The sequence below is a fragment of the Mandrillus leucophaeus genome, unplaced genomic scaffold (genome assembly GCF_000951045.1).
Source record: "Mandrillus leucophaeus isolate KB7577 unplaced genomic scaffold, Mleu.le_1.0 Scaffold216, whole genome shotgun sequence".
NCBI classification, from domain to species: domain Eukaryota; kingdom Metazoa; phylum Chordata; class Mammalia; order Primates; family Cercopithecidae; genus Mandrillus; species Mandrillus leucophaeus.
In genome coordinates, this window is record NW_012102210.1 from 337,318 (window position 1) to 362,143 (window position 24,826).

At 51.3% G+C, this 24,826-nt stretch overlaps 2 protein-coding genes across 2 annotated transcripts in view; one reads left to right on the forward strand and one right to left on the reverse strand.

The window, feature by feature from the left end:
• ANKRD53 (ankyrin repeat domain 53) overlaps positions 1-2,477 on the forward strand; it is a gene marked incomplete at its 5' end in the record, with an annotated part of 8,585 nt that extends 6,108 nt beyond the window's left edge. Inside the window, one exon of the mRNA XM_011980754.1 lies at positions 1,584-2,477. Within this exon, the coding sequence (XP_011836144.1) occupies positions 1,584-2,273 (690 nt within the window). The remainder of the gene's footprint in view (positions 1-1,583) is intronic.
• A 437-nt stretch (positions 2,478-2,914) lies between these two features.
• On the reverse strand, positions 2,915-11,920 carry TEX261 (testis expressed 261). Its single transcript, XM_011980639.1, has 6 exons — positions 11,678-11,920; positions 10,684-10,763; positions 8,814-8,967; positions 6,738-6,805; positions 5,905-6,007; positions 2,915-5,685 (listed from the first exon to the last, which is right to left on the reverse strand). Exons 1-6 carry the CDS (start codon positions 11,745-11,747, stop codon positions 5,570-5,572), a joined length of 591 nt encoding a protein of 196 aa, XP_011836029.1. The 5' UTR covers positions 11,748-11,920; the 3' UTR covers positions 2,915-5,569.
• Between the last annotated feature and the right edge of the window lie 12,906 nt (positions 11,921-24,826).

Below are 24,826 nucleotides of genomic sequence, written 5' to 3' on the forward strand. Positions count from 1 at the left end.
AAGACTCCGTCTCAAAAAAAAAAAAAAAAAAAAAAAAATCCACCCTTCCTTCCAGCAGGCACTGGGCATTCACTCTGTGCTAGAAACCTACTAGACCCTCAGGTACAAAGATGAACAATATGTGGTCCCCATGCTCAAGGAGCTTAGAGTCTAGCAGAGGAGGCAGGTTACAGCCCCATCAAGGAGAAGAGGGTCCAGGAGGGTGTCAGGAGGCATGATGCTTAAGAGGAGTCTCGAAGGATGCGCAGCAGTTAGCTATATGAAGAAGGAGGGAAGGGCTGACCAGGCATAAGGAGCAGCGCATGGGAAGGCATAGAGGCACCTGGGAACATGATGTAGGCAGAGAACTGAAAACTCAGAGCAGCTGGGGATCAGATGTAAGTTGGAGGCTGCCAAGATTTGGCAGGGGCCCACATCAGTGAAGGACCTTGGCTGGGTAAGAAAGGGGATTTTAAGCAGGTGTAATTACATAGGGTGCAAAACCCAGAAAACTCAGAAGATACTGGGAATCTTAAGTGAATCCTGAAGTGGGGAGGGCTTTGAGGCTGCTGACTCCAGCACATCAGGTCTGTTTCAGCTCCATTTCTCTCCAGTTCTCAGCCCTATCCTCCTCTAATGCCAGGGTCACTAGTCCTCAGAGTCACACACTGTCCAGAGGAGGCAAGGCCCATCTGTTTTCTGTAGCTCTAACCTTTTCCAGAAGCTCCTTGCATCTCCCCTCATCTCTTATGGCCTCAATTCGATCAAGGGTCCATTCTCGTTTCTATAGCTACAACTAAAGGAAAGCCATATGCTGACTGACTTAGGTCTGGGGCAAGGTCTGATGGAATTATGATGATTGGCTTAGCTTAATCAGAGCCTGTGTCTGGAGCTGGGTCAATCTCCAAAGCCTCTGACTGCTTAGCAACAGTCTGGGAGTGAGATAGTGAGACAATGGCGGTGGGGGAGGTTCTATGACAACATATGGAAGGCTGCAGTGGAGGCAAGGAGAGAGCTAGATTGAGCTGCTGCCACCGGGCCTAGAGAGCCAGCCAATTGTATCCTCCCTGCATGACTTCTCATTTCCAAGAAGTGTGTCCACATCAGGCCATCTGGTCCTTTCTGCTTTCTCCTTCCAGGGTCAAGGATGCAGTGTGCACTTCCCATTTGCCTTTTCCCCCTTCACACCAGAGACTCTCTTATGACAGGACATGTCTCTACTATCAGACTGCAGATTCCTTTAGAGAAGTGGGGACTTGTCTTTCTGTAAGACTTGAGGTTTTCCCTAGGGCAGGGACTGTGTCTCCCATGTCAAGTTGGAGCCTCACCTAGGGCAGAGGCTATCTCTCTCCCATCAGATTGGAGATCTCCCCTTTGGGAGAGATGCTTTGTCTCCCCACTCAGCCCGGGGGCACCCTTATGGAAAAAGTTGTCTCCCCCATCAGAACGCTGGCTTCCGTAAGGTAGGTGTTACTCCCATCAGACTCAGAGTTTCCCTCATCCGTCAGACCGTGGTTTCCAAAAGCTACAGCCACAGGGCCTCCTTGCACAGAAGCAGAGGGCAGCAGGCCTCCATGACTCTCTTGTACCCTCTGTTGTTGCAGAAAGAGCACAAAATTCTCAGGGAAACTGCTATCAGAAAGTGGCTACACGGCAAGCTGCACCCAGGCCACTCTCTGGTCTCTAATACCAAGCAAGCCCGGGCCACCGCCCTCTCCAAGACCCCAGAGCAACGGGGATCGCAGTGTTCCAGCAGCTTCCACCCCTCTGTGGAGGCGCGCCTGCAATGCATTCCACAGCCCACGGAGATGCCCAAGCCCATCTACAGGAAGTCCACGATCAAGCGGCCCACGATGTGGAATGTTAGCAACAACCCTGCCAGACCCCCCACCACCAAGATCAGCCACTCGCAAGGCATCCGCCTGGGCGTGCATCCAGACCCCAGCCCGGAGCACGACTTCAGCAGCTTCCTGGAGGTGAGACCAGACCGGCACGGCGGTGCGTGGCTGCACACAGTGGACGGCCACTGGGTGGCGCCAGTGCCGCGGCTGCCTTTTGAGGTGCTGCTCCGCATGCTGTACCCACGTGTGCGGCCTTACAGAATGAAGGTGCCCCAGGGCTTTTACCCCATCAGCATGAGGGAAGTGCCCAGGAAGCGGCACCTGGGTGACCACACCTTCTGGACCGACACTCTGGCCATGAACCTGCGTGACACATTTGATGAAGCCTTCCTGGCAGCTGTGCGATCCCATCAAGGACTCCCTGCCCTGCCCTCCCCACAAATCAACCCATAAAGTTATCATTGCTACCTCTCCCCCTGAGGCAGCCCAGTGAAGGCTGACGTGTGGCGATTCGCACTGTGGGTGGCCAGGAAAGGGGGAGGGGTGCCTATGGGCTTCTCACTCCCAAGTTCGAGAACAGGAGTCCCCCTTCCCAATCAAGAGCCCAGACCCCAGGCCTCCTTTCTCTCTGCAAAGAAATCTCTTGGCACCCCCCCAGGAAATCCAAGTTAGGTTCAGAGTAGGGGGTCAGTCGCTATCCTTCACCTTGGCATTGTAAAAGTTGTCATATTTTGGCACCCACTGCCCTCCCACCCCAAAGGGCCCAGGCTTCCAGGATGGAAGGACCCACTGGGAAATTCTGTTTCTTGTTCAGATTAAGCCCTTCCTGCTGCAGGCTCTAAGCTGAGACCCAGAATGGGGTGGAGGACAGCTAATATGTCCCCCTGGCATGGGCTTCCCTGCTACTATGGGCTGCCATCCTTATTCCCAGCAGCCACTGAGGTTCTTATTCCCAGCAGTTCAGGGAGGCATGGGCAGCACATCCAGGGAGGGGAGGGATGTGTGGTTTCCATCCCAGTCTATGAAAGCACTTGTACTTCCTCCAGGAAGTTAACTGGCTCCCATGTATCTCTTTGTACACATCACTACAATTCATTCATTAAACAAACATTTATTGAGTGCTTTCTAGGTGCCAGGCACCAAGCCAGGCACTGTTAATACAAAAATTCCAGCACAATCCTTGCCCTCAAGGAGCTTACAGTCTAGTGGGGAGATGACCATTAGGCAGGCAAGTAAGCCCAGAGTGATCTGTGTAGTATGCCAGGGTGGGGGTCAGGAGGAGAGGGTATAGTCAAAGCTCCTCGGAGGAAGTCAAGCCTAAGTTGAGATTTGACAGAGAAAGTACCCTTTCTCTGTGGCCAAAAGAAAGGAGGAATCAGAGTGGCAACGGAGAGCCACTGCATCTCTGGATACAGGAGGCTGGGACCCAGAATGCAAGAAGATAAGTGATGAAACTAGAGAGGTGAGCAGGGACCAGGACACCATGAGTCTCACAAGCCATGCTGAGGGGTCCAGACTTTATCCTGAGGGCAGCAGGGAGCCATGGAAGGTTTTAGGCCAGAGAGTGACTTGATCAACTATGCAATGCATTTTAGGAAGACAGCTCTGGCTACGGGATAGAGAAGCAATAGGAGGCTGTCACGATAATCCAGGTGAAAGATGATGACAGTGGGAATGGATCAAATCAAGATGTTCAGGTAGACCTGACCGTTTTGAGAGACTGGATGTGGTGGGCAGAAAGAGAAAACAGGAATATAAGAAGTTTCCTGTCTGGCTCCTGAGTGATCTTGGGGCCAAGGGAAGTACCCAGAAGGGGCAGGTTCACAGAAGACAGCAAGTACCATCTGGGCTGTGGACCTGAATTGTCTGTGCACACAGAAGGCAGCAAAACTGTGATTCAGGTGATCAGGAAGGATGTTGGGGCTGGAGGTCAACACTAAATTCCTCACAGTCCTTGAAACCATCCAGATGGATGGGCTTCCCTAGGGAGCCCACAGCAGAACCCTGAAAGACCCTACTGTGCATGGGCAAGTGGAGAAGCCTGCACAGGAGCCTGAAAGGAACAGCCAGAGAGGTAGGAGGACAACTGGCCACAGAGGTGCCAGGGAAGTGTCATCCAAGAAGCAAGGGGTGATCAGCCATGTCAAATGCTGCCTAGATCTAGTAAGATAGGAAAGGGGTCTGCTGGATTTAGCAACCTCTGGGAGAACACTGGCAGTAGAGTGGAGGGGGCGAAGCCACATCATCAAGGTGAAGAACCAAGCAGCAGAGGGAGGAGAGTAGGGCCAGCTATCAGTCCAATGGGAGGATAACGCAGGCCGCCAGTGTCCTCTGCCTTGTCTATTCTGGTCTGCATAGGAGAAAAGGGCCTGGCAATCTCGTTCACACTGAGAGAAGACCAACATGTGCTCTTCCTCTCAGGGAAAGGGGAAAGCTGGTATTCTTAAGAGAAGGTAAATGCTAAAGCCAAGGAAATGAAGGGCTATGATGGAACTTCAGGCATGATATAGAGGAAATATTTTCAAGCACGGGGGTTTTTCCAGTGGCTTAAAGGTATCACATGTGTACAGTTCGTCTCTGTACCTGCCGGCCTCACTTTGAGGTATAGAACATGGCCAGAAATGGCTCTCACGGGGACTTCATTCCAATATGTACTGTTGAGCACTTGCAAGGCACTGTAGTTGGAGTATAAGGTCAACAAATGCAGGTCTGTGCCCAAGACCTGGCCTGCCTTCTTAGAAGGCAGATATATCTCCCCAGGAGCCAAGAGTGCACAGAAGAGGGCCAGGCCTTGGATGCTCTTAGAGTGACAAACAGCTTCTCCCATTAGTCCCATTTCTTTAAAAACAGGTTGCCTGGAAGCTAATTTTTATTTCGTTTCTCCTTGAGCCTAAGATAGTATTCAGCCAGAAACCACTCCTTTTCCCAGAGGAAGATTTATAAATAGGATATTGTAGATGTCTTCTGAAAATCTAGCCCAGTCCTAAATTGTCCCCTCTCCTACTCCCAGTTTGACAGTCACGGAGCCTTGGGGAAAGAGATGGAAGAGAGTGCATCAGAGAGGCTGCCTATAGCCCCACTTCCCACTCCTTGAGCAGACTCAGTTCCTCACCCCTGCCCCCTTCCCATTAAGGGCCACAAGAACAGTCCCTTGGGAAGGGCAAGACCCAGACCCAGAAAAGGAATCCCTGGAGCAGAAAAGTGAGTCCAGTCCAGGGCAGAAGGTTAGCAGGAAGAAAGGAAGATGAACTGTCAGGGTATTAAGGCAAACAGTGCCACCTAGAAGCTTTATTCAAACGGAAATCCGTACTTGGAGAGAAATCACAGTTCAACAGCAAAAACTATTTCTGTTGGACATGCCAAGCCATGGCCCCTCCCCATGGCCACCTGCCCAGAGAACTTGTCACCATCTGCTCTTCAGCTTCACAGACCCTGCCCTGCCTGCCCCAGCTGGGCCAGAACCTCCTGACCCACCTTGGAAGGGACAGGGGAGGGCTGAGGGATCTCAGCCTCCTGGCTAAGTAGGCTCTGCCACCCTCCTTGGTGCCCTTTGAGGTTACAGCCTCTTGCAGCATCAGATCTGAGCCAAGCTGAGCCCCCCAAGGAGGGTGGGGATGGGGCTTCAGAGTTGAGGGGAGAAAAGCCAGGGCAGGTGGTAGGTGCCTTCCCGACTTCCGGTCCCCACCTGGCATAGAGGCCCAGGGGCCTGACTCTCCTGATCTTGCCCCCACATCCTGCCCGCATCGGGGTCAATATATCTTCTGACGACTGGGTAGAATGGCCTCTTTGATGAAGGAGAAGACAACCAGGATCCCTAAGCGTTTGCCCCGCTTGCCTTTGGTGAAATAATTGGAGACGACATCATCTGTGGAGACACAGGCAAGAATGAGAGAGAGAGAGAGAAAGAGACAGAGAGACAGAGAGAGAGAAAGTGTGTGTGAGTGTGTGTGTGAATACGGCTCTCCCAACCCCGAGCCCAGGTGTCTCCAACACAGGGCTGGACTCCAGTTCCCTCAGTGGATCCCTGCCAACCCAGGGCTTGCTGGCTTGCTCCCACCTCGGCCCCTTACAAATCCCTTCTCACCTCCTGGCTGCATGGTAGAGGGCAGGACATTCTCCCCAGCCGAAAGTGACACAAAAAACGCAAACGGAATTATCCACAGGCAGAAAGTGAAATAGGCCAGGACCTGGCAACAAGAGAGACTGAGAAGAGGGTGTCCCGGAGGTGCCAAGAGTAGGCTGGGTGTGGTCACTGCGTCGGTCAAGAGTGCACAGGGGGCCACACCTGATCTCCAAAGGGGGCCCAGGCATGGGAAGCAGGGAACGCCACCCTCAGACATGGAAATCCTTCTGTGGGGAAAGGTGGAGGCTGAAGATGACTGAATGTGGCCACAAGCCCCACATCTTGGTCACTAGGACAAGCAACTCCCCTGGACTGAAGGAGGCAGACGAAGTCCTAAGCCATGACTGACTGACCCACACTCCCCAAAGAAGTGACCTTGCTCTTCCCAGAGGTTCAAACTGGAGCAGGAGGGTGTGGAGAAATCGTGAGAGAAGAAAACTTTGGCAGCCACTGGGAAAAGCTGGGGCTCAGGGGTGCAGTCCATCCCAGCCCTGTAAGGACTGTGTCGGAGAAGGTCACCCTAGTGCCCCTTCCTGACCTCAGGATGACCCCTCCAGGGGGACCCAAAGGACTCACTGAGGAAGAGCAGTGTCCTCCCCGCCTCAGACAAAGGGGCACATTCTGTCCCCATCCACACTGCTTTCTCAAACCATCTATGTTTTGTTTTTTTTCAAACATGTAATCCTTGAACAGATTCTGTTTCAAATCATAGCTAAGTTCACAAAGTAAACCATGCAAGTTCCCTTTTACTACCCTGTGCCTGTTAACAGCTGAATGTGCTGGACACCTCTTACCTCTGAGAAGGGATAATATTCTTCTGCAAAAAACTGAAATGCTAGGTAATGATTCACCACCACTAGTCCTGTTGAGGGAATGAAGAGTCAGTCAGTTTAAGGGGAATAATAGAAAACTGTACTTTTAACTTCACAAGGCCCTCAGAAGTTGGGAGCCTCCATGGAGTCTTAGGCCTGACTTTACACTCAACTCAGAGGAGGCTACTGCCTAGAACTGTTTCCCATCTGCTACAATGGGAGAATGAGCCTCAACCTGCCCACTGCACGGGGCATTCCAAGTAAAATTAGAAGGTAACAAAGCTCTTTGCATGTTATAAAAATGAGACTTCTATGTTACATAATCCAAAGCATCATGATAATGAACCTCGTTTTTAGTGGATGTGAGTGCTAAAGAAAGCTCTCCCACAGTGACAGGTGGGGAGAAATCACGGGTGTGCAGATTAGATGCCCCTAAGAGGCTCTACTCCAAACTGGGCAGCAGGGAGAAGTCCTGCTCAAATAAAAAGGCTCTCGCTCCTCAGGAATAAAAGGGCAAGACTTGCTAGATGCTTTGAGGTACAGTCTTCAGGTTCCTCAGCATTTTGTGGGAGCGGGTCTTTCCCCATCCTGTCCCCAGGTAAGGCATACCGGCGTGAACTGATACGTTCTAGACACACACACACACACACACACACACAGCCACCCCTCCTTGCTGTGCAACTGAGTTTATAAAAGAGGGCACGTGTGCATATCCTAGACACAGGCTGCTCAAGAGACAGTCATCCCTGCCTGTTCCCATGGTGAGGTGAAGGGCAGGCACCAGAAAGAACATGTCGCCTGAAACTGACTGTCCCCTCATACACACCTCACAGCAATTCCCATGTCTCCTTTCTTCTCTCCTGCCTCTCCCATTCTAAGGCAAAGACTACAGCTCTGCTATGCCTAGCCACACTCTAGGGCTAAGAGATAATGGGAGGTAGGATAGTGCCTGGTGCCCACAAGATCTTTTGGAAAAACTCTTTTAGACATCAAAAGGCAGATCAAGGGAATGAAGTCAGGGGAGCCTGCTGCTGAGGGGCTGGGGGCAGGACTTCTTCCCTAGGACAGAGGCACCTGGTCTCCATGGACGGGCTCCCTAAACAAACCTCTGCTGAACAAATTCTTTGGTGAAATCACACCAACATCCAAGGAAGAAACCAGTTTTGGCTTTAACAATATGCCCTTTGTGTGGATAATATTCACTCTCCAGGCTCTCTCATAGAAATAGAAAAGTCACTCTAAAAAATCCCCTAACTCCACCTGATACCCTGACTGAAAGCTAGGGTAGCCAGTAATGATGAACAGGAGCAATGGTAATCTTGGCAACCAAAATACTTTCCGAAGCCTTTTCCAGGAATATCTGTAAATATCTATACGCACCTACTATATGTCCACTGAGTCTCCCAACAGTTCTTTCAGAAACATCCTCTCTGAACAGATGGAGAAGCTAAGGCCCAGAGAGGGCCAACGATTCCCCAGGGTCAGAAAGTGGTGGCAGGGCAACGCCAAGAAGACTGGGTCCTCCACATCCAGGCTCAAGCCCGAGGCAGCGGCAACCAGTGAGAATGAGATGAGAAGCTGCAGCTGCCAGGAGGCATTCACACCAGGCCAGAGTCTGCCGGGCGCTCACAGCCCCACGAGGCTCCAGTTCTAACCATGACTTTGGGTCAGAGGACTGGACGGAGAGCTGCCTGCCTGCCTGCCTACCGGAAGGGCTTTCAGCTTTTTCTGGCCAAGTGGTTTTTTTGAGGCTGGAATTGCTTAGTTGGGAGCCCTGCCTCAGTCAATCCACAACCTCTTTTTTCCCAAACTCTCCTTCAAACTTACCTCTCTGGGAAAGCCCTCCTGTCTGAGCCTCCAGCCCCAACAAATTCTATTCACTAGAGCCAAGGTGGGCTCTAGAGTCCTCAGCAGTAAGAATTGCATCTTCCCAATTAGCCTGGATTCCTGGAGGACTTCAACAATTGGATTCCTTTTTCTGTATCCCCTTTAGTGCCCAGGACGGAGATGGGCACACCCAACCCCTTCAGGGGCCTCCCCAACTCTGTCCCCTCTCACCACACGATAGGATGAAGTTAGGCGAGGTCAGCATGATGAAGGGGAAGGTCTGGAGGAGGCCAAAGTAGACGAGGTTGGTGAATAGGCCCACTCCAATCATGCCGGTGGGGAAGCGCTCAAAGATGTAGAGGCCGATCAGTACAGCGGTGGAGAACTGAAACAACCAGAGGCAGACAATGCAGGGCGCTTCTTCCAGGCAACTTTCCTGGACTCACCAACCCCCAGCCCGCTCTGGGCAGCACTAGGTTCATGCTTCAATCTCCTCATTTCACAGGTCTGGCCTCCCCAACTAGATTCTCTGCTCCCAAAAGGCAACTTTTTTTTTTTTTTTTGAGACAGAGTCTTACTCTGTTACCCAGGCTGGAGTGCAGTGGCGCGTTCTCCTGGATTCAAGCAATTATCCTGCCTCAGCCTCCTGAGTAGTTGGGACTACAGGCATGCACCACCACGCTCAGCTAATTTTTGTGTCTTTAGTATAGACTGGGTTTCGCCATGTTGGCCAGGCTGGTCTCAAACTTCTGACAGCCTCCCAAAGTGCTGGGATTACAGGTGTGAGCCACCGCACCCAGCCCATTTCTCAAACTTTTTGACAGCAACCCACAGTAAGAAAAACATCTGCCAGGGGCGGTGGCTCACGCCTGTAATCCCAGCACTTTGGGAGGCCAAGGCACAGGCAGATCACCTGAAGTTGGGAGTTCAAGACCAGCCTGACCAACATGGAGAAACCCCGTCTCTACTAAAAATACAAAATTAGTCAGACGTGGTGGCACATGCCTGTAATCCCAGCTACTCGGGAGGCTGAGGCAGAAGAATCACTTGAACCCAGGAGGCAGAGGTTGTGGTGAGCCAAGATTGTGCCACTGCACTCCAGCGTGGGCAATAAGAGCGAAACTCCGTCTCTCAAAAAAAAAAAAAAAGAAAAACATTTTACACTGTGACCCCAACACATATATACATATATATGATCAAAGCTCAAATTTCAATTCTATTTATGTTCCTTTTTTAAAGAAATGCTGATTGTGAACTACTGAATTAACTATACAGCCAAATAATGAATCATGCCTACAGTATGAAAAACACTACTCATAAGGACCTACAGTTGTCAGTGCTTAGCAAATGACAGTTGGCTGCATGAAGGGCTAATTCCTGTGCCAACACCCACAAGCTGGGCCTCTGGACCAGAACTGAGGGCTATAGTCTTGTCTCCACTGTGAATTCCCAACCTCAGGCCATGCCCAGAGTGCAAGTGGCTGCTGACATCAGGCAACTTGAGGGGCTGTGGACACTTTCCCGCCAACAGCACCCTACCCCCAGCCTTTCCTGCAGCTGAAGGAAGTCTGTCCACCAGCAGTCATCCCTATGGCTTTGACATCAGTGGCAACGATGGTGTCTTCAGTAAGAGAAGTCTCCCATGAGACCAGGGGAGGGCGAGACCAGCGAAGCTGTGCCGCTCTTAGGACAAATCACTTGATCCGATTAGAAAGATGGCAATGAACATATACTCAAAACTGTCTTATGGCTCCTCTAAGTTTTAAATGCTGTGAGCAGAGCAAAGGGCTAAAGACAATAGGAGACAGCTAAGCAAAGTCAAATCCATGGTCTTGTCAACAGAGAATGTACACTTGGCGGTCACCTTAAGGACTAGAGGACAAGGCCTGCAGTGAAACAATGCCACTTGGGGAAGGAGCCCAGGGAAGATCTGGGCCCAGGAGTGCAGACCCAAAAGACAGCGTTCAAGGCAAGGAGGTAAGTGTATGCTCAGGAAACAGCAGAGACACAGGCCTCATCATTCATGCCAAACTCTCCCCACTTCCTGCTTTTGAGGCAGGGTAAAAAGTGAGGAGGACTCCTGGAGAAAGATGCCACTTACCCAGATCATGTATTTTATGATCCTGCTGGTGGCCACTGTGTATTCTTCTATCAGTTCTGCCAGGTAATAGAGTCCAGCCGCTGCAGGGTGGGAGGCAGGGACACTATCAGTCAGGGTCACTCCCACCATCCTGGTCACCCCTCTCCCTGCAGCCCAGTCCCCATCCACCCTTTATGGACCCCAGAAGGTCAAGAACAAACCAAACATCCCATGTGTTGCCCTTCCAAGTCTGCAGAAGTAAAACTTTCTAAGGGCAACTAAGGAGAAATCTCATAAAAATCAATGAAAGTCTGCATTTGATGCCTCAGTACAATGCTAACCTCTGGTTCAGAAAACGGAATTTCGCGTATTCAATAAACACCTGCTGGGCACTTGGCATGAGCCAGGTCCTTGGGCTGAGGATACAGCTGAACAAGACAGACAAGGTCCTCCCCGACCCAGCTTAGGAAAGGGAAAGGGAACAGTAGGGGGAGACAGACAGACGAGTTCAGTGTGAGAAATACTACTTTAGGGAAAGGACAGCGCACTGCTGGACCATCAACCCCTGTGGACTTCCCGGAGAAGATGACATCTCAACTGAGGCCGAATGGGAACTAGCCAGAGGGGAAGTGTCAAAGGTGGAGAGAGCAGCAAGTATGAAGGGCCAGAGGCGCAAAGGAGGCGGTAGGCGTTGGGGAAAAGTTCCGCGCCCCAGGCCAGCGAAGAGTGGGAGCCGCAGCGGTTAGTGGTCCGCAGGCGCGGACGGGGCATTCGAGCCACCCTTTCCCGGGCACTGCTGGAGCGGACTTTGTGACACCTGGAAGGAGCCGCGGTCAGGCCGGGCTGTCAGGCTCGACAGGAGGGGCAGGATCAGGCGGGATGGGATTGGGGCGGCGAAGGCCAGGAGCGCCGGGCAGTGGCCCCACGAGTGGCTCCGAAACCCCCTCGATGCGACCCCCAACGAGCACCGATGCCGGGGCGCAAGCCTGCGCGGGGCGGGGTCGTGCAGTCTCACCGACGGCTAGCGTGATGAAGGCCACCTGGATGAAGAGCGACAGCCAGCTCAGCAGGTACATAAACCACATGGCGCCCCACCCGCCCGCTCCCCGGCCGCCGGGACGGGCCTGCGCGCTTCGGCTCCGGCGACACAGAGCCGCCACCGCCGCTGCCGCCGCGTCCCCGCCCCGCGGACCGCAGGACGACGGTGCGCCGCCGCCGAGAGGAGCTCGGCTCGAGTGCAGCCCGGGGCCAGGCTCGCGCTAGCGCCACCTTCCGGAGAGGAGGGCCAACCGCCGCTGCCCCGCGTTCTCCGACCACCAGGATCCCCCGCTCCACTGATGGGAACGAATGCAGACGGCTGCAGCCGAGGGGAGGCGGGACGGTCCCCAGGGGCGGAGACTAAGCGCCCATACTGGGGATCGGAATGCAGCCTCCAGCCGCTCCTTGTGCACTCTCGCACCACCCTGGAGGTGGTCCTGGGCCGGACAGGGCAGCCCGACCGCGCACCAGTAACCTCCCCAGAACCTGCCTCTCGGCAGGTTGCGGACAGATCTGTCTCTTGCTATCGCAGGTGGCAGGGACAAAATTATTGAAATTCCTAATACATGCCACGCTCTGTGATAAAGGCGAGGTGTGTTCTTGTTGGAAATCTGAGCAGATGATGTAAATCATTTTATGGATGGGGAAGACCAAAGGAAGTTGCCCTGGGTCATGCACCTAGGAAGCGGCACAATCAGGAGTTGGAGTGATTTTAATCGGTCATCCTCAGGCCTAATTCCCCTCTAGGCTGTTCTTTTGGGGTACGTTCTGCACCTTTGTATCTCCTGCACCTCACCCCGTGCCGGGCACGCAGGGTGTCCGCTAGGAGCTGGATGCATTTACTACACCTTTGGGAGGGTTCCTGAGGGGCACCTGGAACCGGTTAGTTCTTGTGAACAAGTCTCCCATGTAGTGGCCGAGACAGGCATGCAAAATAAAGTATGTAGAGCAAGAGTCTAGTAGGCTTATTTCAGAATCATATTTTTCATGCATAAAAATACATATTTCTAAAAAAACAATTACCATATGATTTAGCAATTCTACTTCTGAGTATATACCCAAAAGAACTGAGAAAGCAGAGACATTTGTACACCAGTATTCGTAGCATTATTCACAATGGTCAGAAGAGGGAGGCAACCCAAATGTCCATCGGCTAACAAAAAGATAGACATAAAGTGCTGCAAACATACAATGGAATATTATCTAGCCTTAAAATGAAGTGAAATTCTGACACATGCTACAACATCAATGAACTCTGAAGGCATGAGTGAAATAAGCTAAGTGAAATAAGTCAAATAGGAAAGGACACACATTGTATGATTCCACTCATATGAGGTACCCAGAGTAGTCAAAATCATAGGCAGAAAGTTAAATGGTGCTTGCCAGAGTCTGGGGGACAAAGAACGGGGAGTTACTTTTTAATGGATATAGGGTTTCAGTTTGGGAAGATGAAAAAGTTCTGGAGATGGTTGGTGCTGATGGCATCACAACAGTGTGAATGTGCTTAATGTCACTGAATTGTATACGTCAAAAATGGTTAAAATGGTAAATTTTATGCTATGCATAACTCCCCCCCTCCAAAAAAAAAATACATAAGATTACAAAGCCCACCTTGGCTAACACGGTGAAACCCCGTCTCTACTAAAAATACAAAAAATTTGCCAGGCGTGGTGGGGGGGCGCCTGTAGTCCCAGCTACTCAGGAGGCTGAGGCAGGAGAATAGCGTGAACCCGGGAGGCGGAGCTTGCAGTGAGCTGAGATTGCATCACTGCACTCCAGCCTGGGCTACAGAGCGAGACTCCGTCTCAAGACAAAAAAAAAAAAAAAAAAAAAGATTACAAAGCAGGCTGGGCACAGTGGCTCATGCCTGTAATCCTAGCACTTTGGGAGGCTGAGGTCGGAGAATCACTTGAGGCCAGGAGTTCAAGACCAGCCTGGGCAACAGAAAATTTTAAAATGGCCAGGCATGGTGGTGTGTACCTGTAGTCCCAGTTACTCTGGGCTGAGACAGGAGGATTACTTGAGTCCAGGAGATGGCGACGGCAGTGAGCTATGATTGGGCCACTGCATTGCAGCTGGGATGACAGAATGAAAACCTGTCTCAAAAAAAAAAAAAAAAAAATTACAGTTGCCGGGTGCGGTGGCTCACGCCTGTAATCCCAGCACTTTGGGAGGCCGAGGTGGGCGGATCACAAGGTCAGGAGATCGAGACCATCCTGGCTAACCCGGTGAAACCCTGTCTCCACTAAAAAATACAAAAAAAAAAAAAATTAGCCGGGCATGGTGGCGGGCGCCCGTAGTACCAGCTACTCGGGAGGCTGAGGCAGGAGAATAGCGTGAACCCGGGAGGCGGAGCTTGTAGTGAGCCGAGATCGCGCCACTGCACTCCAGCCTGGGAGACAGAGCGAGACTCCGTCTCAAAAACAACAACAACAAAAAAAACCAAAAACCAAAAACAAAACAAAAGAAAGATTACAAAGCAAACCAATTATATTGAAATGCAAGTATTAAAATATTTTTAGAAAACCAAATGTATTCTGTAATTTATGTGCTTCTTTATTAATATATGACATAAGCAGACCTATTACAAAATCTAATAACTACCTATCACAATGACAAAGTAGGAGTTAGTATAAATGATATTTCAAGATATCATTAATCATATGAGAGAGTTATAGATAAAAATAGAAACTTCTCTCCTTCCAAGTTTTCAGGCTTCTTGAATTTGTCTCCCTAAATTCTATACCTGCTGACTTCTAAGGGGTCCCTGGACCCCCAGTTAAGAATGCCTGAGAGATATGTGTATGGGGTATGGTGGGGTGGCTCACACCTATAATCCTAGCACTTTGGGAGGCCTAGGCAGGAGGATTACTTGAGCCTAGGAGTTCGAGATTGACCTAGACAACAAAGTGAGACCCCATATCTACAAAAAATTTAGAAATTATGCAGGTGCAATGGTGCCTGTAGTCTTGGCTACTCGGGAGTCTGAGGTGGGAGATTGCTTGAGCCTGGGAGTTCAAGGTTGCAGTGAGCCAGGATCACACCACTGCACTCCAGCCTGGGTGACAGAGTGAGACCTTAAAGGCTATATGCTTTTTTTTTTTTTCTTTTTTGAGATGGAGTCTTGTTCTGTTGCCCAGGCTGGAGTGCAGTGGCACGATTTCAGCTCACTGCAACCTCTGCCTCCTGGGTTCAATAGATTCTCCTGCCCCAGTCTCCCGAGCAGTTGGGATTACAGGTGCTTGCCACCACACCCAGCTAATTTTTGTATTTTTGTAGAGATGGGATTTCGCCATGTTGGCCAGGCTGGTCTCGAACTCCTGACCTCAAGTAATCCACCCACCTTGGCCTCCCAAAGTGCTGGGATTACAAGTATGAGCCACTGCACCCGGCCTCACCATATGCTTATTTACAAGGCTTTTCACTGCAGCACTGTAGGAGACTGAGAACAACCTAAGTGTTCATTGACAAGAAACTGGTTAAGTATATTTTGGTACATCATAAAACCAAGCCCTAAAAGCCAATGAGGGTGTTCTTTATGTACCTATATAGGACTATTTTTTAAAAAAAACAAAAGAATGGGGAGAAATAATCTATATACACATTTTTTACAGGGAGGGACAGGGTCTCACTCTGTCACCCAGGCTGGAGCACAGTGACAAGATCATAGTTCACTGCACCCTCAACCCCCAGGGTTCAAGAGATCCTCCCACCTCAGCCTCTCAAGTAGCTGGTACTACAAGTGCATGCCATAACACCTGGCTGATGTTTTTATTTTTATTTTTTGTACAGATGAGGTCTCACTATGCTGTCCAGGCTGGTCTTGAACTCCTGGGCTCAAGCAATGCTCCTGCCACAGCCTCCCAAAGTAGTACTTTGGGAATACAGGCATGAGCCACATCACCCAGGCTACACATTTCTTTCTATAAAATATCTCTGGAAGGATACATTAGAAAACAGTAATATTGCTTGCTTCCTAGGAAGAGAAGGGGTGGGGTTTGAGAGTAGGAAACGGCATTCCCACTGTATGTCTTTTTATATCCTTAAAACATTGAACTATGTAAAGACATGGAAAGGTGTTACCTATTCATAAATGAAGTTTAAAATTAAAATGTTCATAATATGATGCACCTGCTAGGATGTCTCCAATTTCCTGTTGTTACCCAGTGCCTATGTGAGGAAAAACCACTGAGTGGTGCCTTACTGGTAAGTTTGCTAACCTTGGGTCATGGGACTTGGTCATCCCTGATTGTTCCAATAGGGGGGCTTCATGTCCAGATCTTTTCTACTGAGGAGTTTGTATTGGAGACACAGAAGCATCAGTGAGTAGAGGCACAGTAAAGTCTGTCTCTCTCTCTCTCTCTCCCCCCTCCTCTCTTATTTATTTACTTATTTGACACAGAGTCTTGCTCTGTTGCCCAGGCTGGAGTGCAGTGGCACGATCTCAGCTCACTGCAACCTCCGCTTCCTAGGTTCAAGCGATTCTCCTGCCTCAGCCTCCCAAGCAGCTGGGATTACAGGCATTCGCCACCACGCCCAGATAATTTTTGTATTTTTAGTAGAGATGGAGTTTCACCATGATGGCCAGGCTGGCCTCAAGTGATCCACCTGCCTCAGCCTCCCAAAGTGCTGGGATTACAAGCATGAGCCACCACACCCAACCAGTAAAGTCTCAATTGGTCTTTTTTTTTCCCCTAAACATCTTCCCAGGGAAGGAGGAAACTATAAAAATATCCCCCATCCCTCTCCAGAACTGTAGATAAGGGAAACCAGAGTCCCCAAAAGGTTAAGTGCTTTTACCTTCGCACCAGTCTTGTTTTTCCAGGGCTGGGCACTTTCACTTCCCCACAGTTTTAAAGCCAAAAGTAGCCTGAGAGAGGTAAGGCTGAGGATTCGAATTTCCTCCAACAGCAGGAAGAGAGAAGCCACCATTTCCTGAAAGTGGTGAGAAGTCAGCTCCACCTGACCCAACAGGACAGGGCAGGGCTCAGGGAGGGTCCTCAGGCTGTGTTTAGGGAAGGAGTTACCAGGGGAGCAAACCCAGGCCTTTCCTGAAGGAGGGAAGAAAGGATAGCAGGGCCACCACACCCAATTCAGGGGACTCATTTCAAGAGTCAAAGGGTTTAGAAGTTCAAAGGTGACTGATCAGTTTGTTGATTTATATGTTGACAGGTGGCTGGGCATGGTGGCTCACATCTGTAATTCCAGCAATTTGGGCACCGAGGCAGGAGGATTGCTAGAGCCCAGGAATTCAAGACTAGCCTGGGCAACATAGTGGGACCCCATCTCTACAAGAAATAAAAAAAAATTAGCTGGGCATGGTGGCACACACTTGTGGTCCTAGCTACTTGAGAGGCTCAGTTGGGAGGATCCTTTGAACCCAGGGGGTCAAGCCTGCAGTGAGCCATGTTTGCACCACTGCCCTCCAGCCTGAGTGACAGAGTGAGACCTTGTCTCCAAAAAAAACTCCACAAGGGCCAGGCGCGGTGGCTCATGCCTGTAATCCCAGCACTTTGAGAAGCTGAGGCCGGCGGATCACCTGAGGTTAGGAGTTCGAACAGCTTGAACAACATGGAGAAACCCCCGTCTGTACTAAAAATACAAAAAATTAGCCGGGCTTGGTAGCATATGCCTGTAATCCCAGGTACTCAGGAGGCTGAGGCAAGAGAATCACTTGAACCCAGGAAGCGGAGGTTGCAGTGAGCCAAGATCGCGCCATTGCACTATAGCCTGAGCAACAAGAGCGAAACTCCGTCTCAAGAAAAAAAAAAAAGAAAAGAAAAAAAACCAAATGTTACCATTAAATGTTTGTAGGGCGGGGGACCAATTCCATATATTTCATGAGAGGGTTCTAGGGGAAACTAGTTATTTCAACATAATCGGCATCTCTACTTGAGAAAACAAAGACCAAATTGCTTTTCAGCTTTTTGGCTAAGATGAAGTGCAGAAAGCAATGATGGTTAGCATTTATAGTGTTCTTTCTCTGTGTCAGACACTGTTCTAACTGATTTGTATGTACTAACCTATTTAATACACACATCTAGCACAGGCGATACTATTACTGTCTCCATCACAGATAAGAAACCAAGGAACTTAGAGGTTCAATATCTTGTCCAAAGTCACACCGCTAATATTTTAAGCAGCCAGGGCTCAAACCTGGGCAGGCTGGCTCCGGAGTCCACATGTTTTCTCTGGTCTTTCTGAGTTGAGTCACCTGCCTTTGCAGTTACGGTGATTCTGCCTGCCTTGTCATCAGGTGCCATTTGGCCAGTGGGCTGGGTCCTGCCTCATCTCTATGCAGGCTGCCTGGTCCCCTGGGCTTTTCCTCTTCTCCCCGTGCCTTTATCCTTGCAGGAACAAATGAACACACCTTAGGGTTCTGGCTCTGACCACCCCTGGTCACTTTTGGTCCCCTCCACTGTCTTCACCCACTCCCCTTCTCATTCTAACAGACTTACATGCCTGAGGCCAAGGACATCCTTAGTAGGATCTGTGATCCCAGTGGTCCACCCACATGGTGGGGACTTGCACATCCCCAAGGGCTGGGAAGGTGCGGACAGGTGGAAGTAGGAGGCAGTAGGGCCAGGAGTCGGCCGCCAAAGTTTCCCTTGCCGGACTGTGTGGGCTGCTGCCCTCTAGTGGCGACCAGAGGAGCCGGCGAGGACCAAAGGCAGGTTCATCGCTTACGGAAAGGAGTTTCTTGAGAGACAGTGGGGACCCCACTATCCGGCTCATGAAGGCCAGGTGGGCAGGCCCCGAGAGTACACACAGCAGACACCCACCCGCCACACACACACAGTACGCACAATTGTAGAGAGGGTCCACCTCGGCATCAGGGCTCCTGCTACCCCGGCATGGTCTGGCTATAGACGATGGTTGTGTGAGAGACATGGCAGAGACAGGCCTGGAGGCCCAGGGCCCGCCCTCTGCCTAGTCCTCTCCTCCCACTGTGTAGCTCTTAAGTCGAGCTGAACTCCTTCCCCACCAACTCCCCAGGCCTCCCAGGAGCGCAGCGTTGGGGTAGGAAGAGCTGAGGAGAGAGGTTACCGCCTGCCCCACTGCACCCTAACACATGCCATCCACCACACGATGTCCCCTCTTTAAGGTGCCACATGCCGGGGGAAATTTTTTCTGTGATGGCCCCTGTAGTTGGCAGGTGTGTTGCTTGGCACCCCACCTCTAAGATCTTGGTTCTGCAGCCGGTTAGCAAGACCAAAATTCTAGTGAGAGAAAAACTACAATGAAAAACAATGACCCCTGCTATGTCCAGATAATCCATATGTCCAAGGAACCTAGGCCTCCCGACCTGGTTTCTACACGGTGTCGGCGTCTTACGCAGGCAGCTGCCGCAGGGCCCTGGCACCCCTCCTCCATCCCTGTCATGTGCCTGGGGCCCCACCTCAAGTGGCTGGGTTAAAGAGCTTTCTAGTGACAAGTCCTCAAAGGGCACTGTTAATTGTCTCAACATTGTCTTCAGCTAAACTGCTAGAGGACAAAGGGCAGGGGGTGGGGCGGGGGTAAAGGGGTGGGGCTGGGGAATGACAAGAAGGAAAGGGTGGGGAGGGAAGCACACGCACATATGCACGCACACGCATACATGCGCGCACACACACGCACACACACATGCATGCACACGCATGCAGCAGAGCCCCTGAGCAGGGCTGTTCTAGTCCCACAGCCTGGGGTGCAGGGAGGTGAGCAGCTGGCTGATGGAAGTCCAGCCGCCCTGGGCTAGCAGCTCCTATCCTGAGGCAGCCCCATTAGCCAGGACAGCAGAGAGCCATTCACTGTCACTCCTGTCATTAGCATAACGCGGATCACTGGAATCTCGGCTGCAGTGTCTCTCTGTCTTTATCCAAGCAGCTCCAGGGGGTCCTCCCATGACAGGAATTCCTGATGAGAAGAAAAGGTGCAGCTCTCTCTGACAAGCTAGCTCCCCTCCTCAGAAAAAAAGAAAGAAAGAGAAGAGATGACATTGAATGTATCAGAGAACTAAGAAATGCTGCCAGCCTGAGCAACTTCTCCAGCTGGGGCGACAGAGCAAGACCATGTCTCAAACAAACAAACAAACGAAAAAAGAAATTTCTGGATCAGGTGGATGCTAGCTCTACATTCCACTTCACAACCAGACCCTACATCAGCCTGTATTTGAACACCATGGCAATTCACTATCCAATGATCTGTGAGGAAATTTTTCCTTACACTAAACAGATTGGTCCAGTTTCCCCACTTGGGACTGCCCAGGAAAAGCCTATATATCTAATATAATTTATTATAAATAAATGATATTTGTTGGACATGTCTTTTGCCAGGCACTGGGTTAGGTCCTTTATACACTCTCTTGTTTAAACCACAATACTTCTATAAAGTAGATATTAGTAGTAGTAGTAGTAGTGGTATTGAGACAGAGTCTCGCTCTGTCGCCCAGGCTGGAGTGCAGTAGCATGATCACGGCTCACTGCAGCGTTGACATTCCCAGGTTCAGGTGATTCTCCTACCTCCGCCTCCCCAGACGCTGGGACTACAAGAGTATGCCACCATGCCTGGCTGGTTTTTGTATTTTTTTGTAGAGACAAGAATTTGCCATGTTTCCCAGGCTGGTCTTGAACTCCTGGGGCTAAAGCAATCTGCCTACATCGGCCTCCCCAAGTGCTGGAATTACAGGCATGAGCCACCCACCCAGCCAAAATAGGTATCCATTAGATCCATTTTACAGAGGAGGAATCTGAGGCACAGAGAAGTTAGGTAACAGCTAGCAAGTAGGGCAATCCATACTACTATACTCATGACACGACGGGACTTTTAGTGCTAAAGCCAGGAAAACCACTGGCATACTGGGACAAGTTGGACACTCCAGTCGCCAGTCTTCCTGGCAATAGCATCCACATGCTTACCCACTGAAATACACTGCCTCGGAACGTCCACTCTTCACGTTTCTCACACGCACACGCACGCAGGCACGCACACACGGCCCCCATCTTCTTCCAGACCACGTCTCACCTTTTCACAGCCATTCTTCATTTGATACTAGTGCCAGTCCCTTTGCCAGCCTCCTCCCTCTCTCTCCAGTGTTTCCTGGGCAGCACGTCCATCCCTCCCGGTGCAGTTCCCCCACGTCTTGTGCAGAGTCAGATGCTGACAATCAAGGGGACCATGTTCATAGGTTGAGGGTTTGTGTCCAATGTCCTCTTTTCCTTTTTTCCTTCCCAGCAGAGCCTCTATTTTGTTTAGAGCAGCAGCGTGCCCTGCTTTTAAAAAGACAAACATAAAATAGAACAACTGTCCATATCACCCTCAGCCCAACCACTGGAGGAAGGACGTCTGATTCTGGGGCAGTGGGCGGTGGCGGGAGGAGGAAAATGCACAGTGAATCTCAAATCCAAACAACACGTTAGGATGGTCTGCCTTGGGGGTCCTTCCACGCCTTGGCATTCTCCACTCCACCCAGACAGAGGGGAGAGAGCTGGTTGCTGTCTTCTCTTTCTGGGGAGCTCTTGCCTCAGACACAGAATCCCCCTTCACCCACTACCACCTGCCCACCTCTCCACCTGAAAAACGCCCACTCATTTCTCAAAGCCCAGCTCAAATAGTTCCTGAGCAGGCCATGGAGTGTCCTCATGTCTGTGTCCACAGTAGCCAGCACAGGGCCTGGCATGAAGAGGGGCGTGAGGTGGGCAGGAGTTATCCTGCCTATGGGGATGGCCCCTGAAGCCATATTTCTGCCAGGTCACCCTCCCTCCATTAGAGGTGGAGATCCTTGACCCAAGCTGGCTAAATGGGCTCTTTCCCACAACTGGAGAGCAGAACTGAGCGAGGCCGGATCGGCCTGTGTGCAGTGTGTGGCACTGAACCATCTCAATGGCAGCTTGTGAGCCCTGTGGTGGCCATTTATGCCACGTGGAAATGACGGAGGAAGTCAGTCTATGGTGAGAAGGCCCTAGCTGATGCTTGCGAGGAGGGTGTCTCACGTGTCCGTGTGAAGAGACCACCAAACAGGCTTCGTGTGAGCAACAAGGCTGTTTATTTCACCTGGGTGCAGGCGGGCTGAGTCCGAAAAGAGACTCAGCAAAGGGTGGTGGGATTATCATTAGTTCTTATAGATTTTGGGGTAGGCGGTGGAGTTAGGAGCAATGTTTTGGGGGCAGGGGGTGGATCTCACAAAGTACATTCTCAAGGGTGGGGAGAATTACAAAGAACCTTCTTAAGGCTGGGGGAGATTGCAAAGTACATTGATCAGTTAGGGTGGGACAGAAACAAATCACAATGGTGGAATGTCATCAGTTAAGGCTATTTTCACTTCTGTGGAAGGCCTGACAGAGGGAACGGTCAGTGGGGTGTGGCCTCGGCCTTACAGACCCTTCCTGTTCCGGCTGCTCCCTGCACCCTTGGGTTCTTTGAGGCACTACTGAGTTTCTATTTTTTCTTTTTTCTTTTTTTTTTTTTTTGAGACGGAGTCTCACTCTGTCACCCAGGCTGGAGTGCAGTGGCCGGATCTCAGCTCACTGCAAGCTCCGCCTCCCGGGTTTACGCCATTCTCCTGCCTCAGCCTCCCGAGTAACTGGGACTATAGGTGCCCACCACCTCGCCCGGCTAGTTTTGCTATTTTTTTTAGTAGAGACGGGGTTTCACCGTGTTAGCCAGGATGGTCTCGATCTCCTGACCTCATGATCCGCCTGTCTCGGCCTCCCAAAGTGCTGGGATTACAGGCTTGAGCCACTGCGCCCAGCCCTGAGTTTCTATTTCTTGCAACTCAAGAGTCCTAGCCGGGCGCAGTGGCTCACGCCTGTAATCCCAGCACTTTGGGAGGCCAAGGCGGGCGGATCACAAGGTCAGGAGATCGAGACCATCCTGGCTAACACGGTGAAACCCCGTCTCTACTAAAAATACAAAAAATTAGCCAGGCATGGTGGCGGGCGCCTGTAGTCCCAGCTACTTGGGAGGCTGAGGCAGAAGAATGGCATGAACCCGGGAGGCGGAGCTTGCAGTGAGTCGAGATCGCGCCACTGCACTCCAGCCTGGGTGACAGAGTGAGACGCGGTCTCAATAAAAAAAGAGTCCTAACTGCTCCAGGGGAGGAGGTTCCCAGGGCTCAACAGATGCTGACCCAGAGTTTGGGCCCTACCTGTCCCACAGCCAGCCGTACCAATGTCCCGTCATTGTCCCCCAACTCCCAGTCTGGTAGCTCTCAGCTGGGGCTGTACATTGTAGTTACCTCAGACAGGTTGAATCAGACTCTCCAGGACGGTCTCCAGCAGCTCTTCAAGTCAACCTGCTTTCACAGGGCCACATCCCATTTCCTCAGGGCTTCCACAGGGCAGCCAGGATGGAACACAGCCCTAGGGAAGGAGGAGCACAGGAGAGCACCGGCCACTGGAGTCCTGAGCACCAACACCCGCCTTTTCCCATGCAGAGCTGTAGAGATGACAGCAGTGGAGGGGCCTGCAAGTGAGGCCAGCCCTGCCCAGCCTGCCCTTCCTCCTCTACCTCCTAACCCAACCCAGCAAGGGTGAGCCCTGGAGCTGTCCTGGTCCCACCCACCACTCGCATGCATGACACACTGAATTATAGGCATAAGCCACCACACCCAGCCAAAATAGGTATCCATTAGATCCATTTTACAGAGGAGGAATCTGAGGCACAGAGAAGTTAGGTAACAGCTAGCAAGTCCCAGGTAGGGCAACCAACCATACCACTATACTCATGCCACTGAACTTTCAGTGCTAAAGCCAGGAAAGCCACTGGCATACTGGGACAAGTTGGACACTCCAGTCGCCAGTCTTCCTGGCAATAGCACCCACATGCTTACCCACTGAAATACACTGCCTCGGAACGTCCACTCTTCACGTTTCTCACACGCACACGCACGCAGGCACGCACACAGCCCCCAAGTCTTCTTCCAGACCACGTCTTTTCTCAGCCATTCTTCATATGAGACAAGTGCCAGTCCTTTTGCCAGCCTCCTCCCTTTTTCACCAGTGTTTCCTGGGCAGCAAGTCCGTCCCTCCCGGTGTAGCTCCCCCCATGTCTTGCACAGGGTCAGAGTCAGCCATGACACTCTGAGTCATAGCTCTGAAACTCTGAAGAGTCCTGTCCATCCTGTGTCCCTGCCTCCTGTGCATACCCCTCCTCCACCCCACCCGTGATCACTCCACGAGCCCTTCCTGCCCCTTCTCTCTGCCTATCCAGTTATCAGTCTTTCAAGACCTAGGTAACATCCCTGCCTCCAGGAAGCCTTCCCGACTGCTCCAGTCCATTCTAACCCTTTCTTCTCTAGCTTCCTGTTTGCAACCAGCATTCACGGTCCTCATCAGACATACTCACTGATTCCCTGTGACTTCTGCTGCTTCTTATCTGACTTTCCAGGCCTTTAACACCTTGCCTCACTGACCAGTCTGTGAGACCCTTGTCTACTCACCACACCCTGGCCAAACATTGAGCCGGGCATGAGGGAGATGCTCAGAAGTCCATGCACTGGTGGATGCTCCCACCCTACTTTCCCACTTCCCCACTTCAGACAGTGTCAGTGAGGGGCCCATACTTAGAAGGGTCCTTGGAGAATCAGGTTGGACGGGAGCAGGAGCCCTCTCTCTCTCTCTCACACACACACACACACACACACACACACACAACTGTGGCTGATAGCACCGGTCGATGGTAGAGGGATGGGGGAGGCTAGATTACCTCTTAATTCCATCCCAAACCTGAAATCTCTGAGCCCAGCACACCAGCTTCCTGTGGCAGCCACACTGCCTGTCCCACCCAAGCTGCCTGTCTTTACTCACCACCACTCTCCATGCACCTTCAGGGGGAGGGGGCTGGGAGTAGGCAGTGGCAGTGATGTGAGTCTGAAACCACGTCCAGAGACCAGTAAGAGACCAAAATCAATGCGTGACTAATTTTAGGGCTGCTGGCTTAGCTGGCTGTATGCAGAGTGTGTGTGTGTGTGTGGGTGGGTGGGTGGGGGTGTGTGTGTGTAATGACAGTGAAGACAAAGCTAAGTGCAAACCTCTGCCAGCCAACAGCAGCAGAACTGCATCTCCCGAGAGCTTCTTGAGCCTCCTTGCCATCCCCATATGCAGTGTTGGTGAGAGCTGAGCAGGCAGCTTCTCCCCAGAGAGCCTCAGGG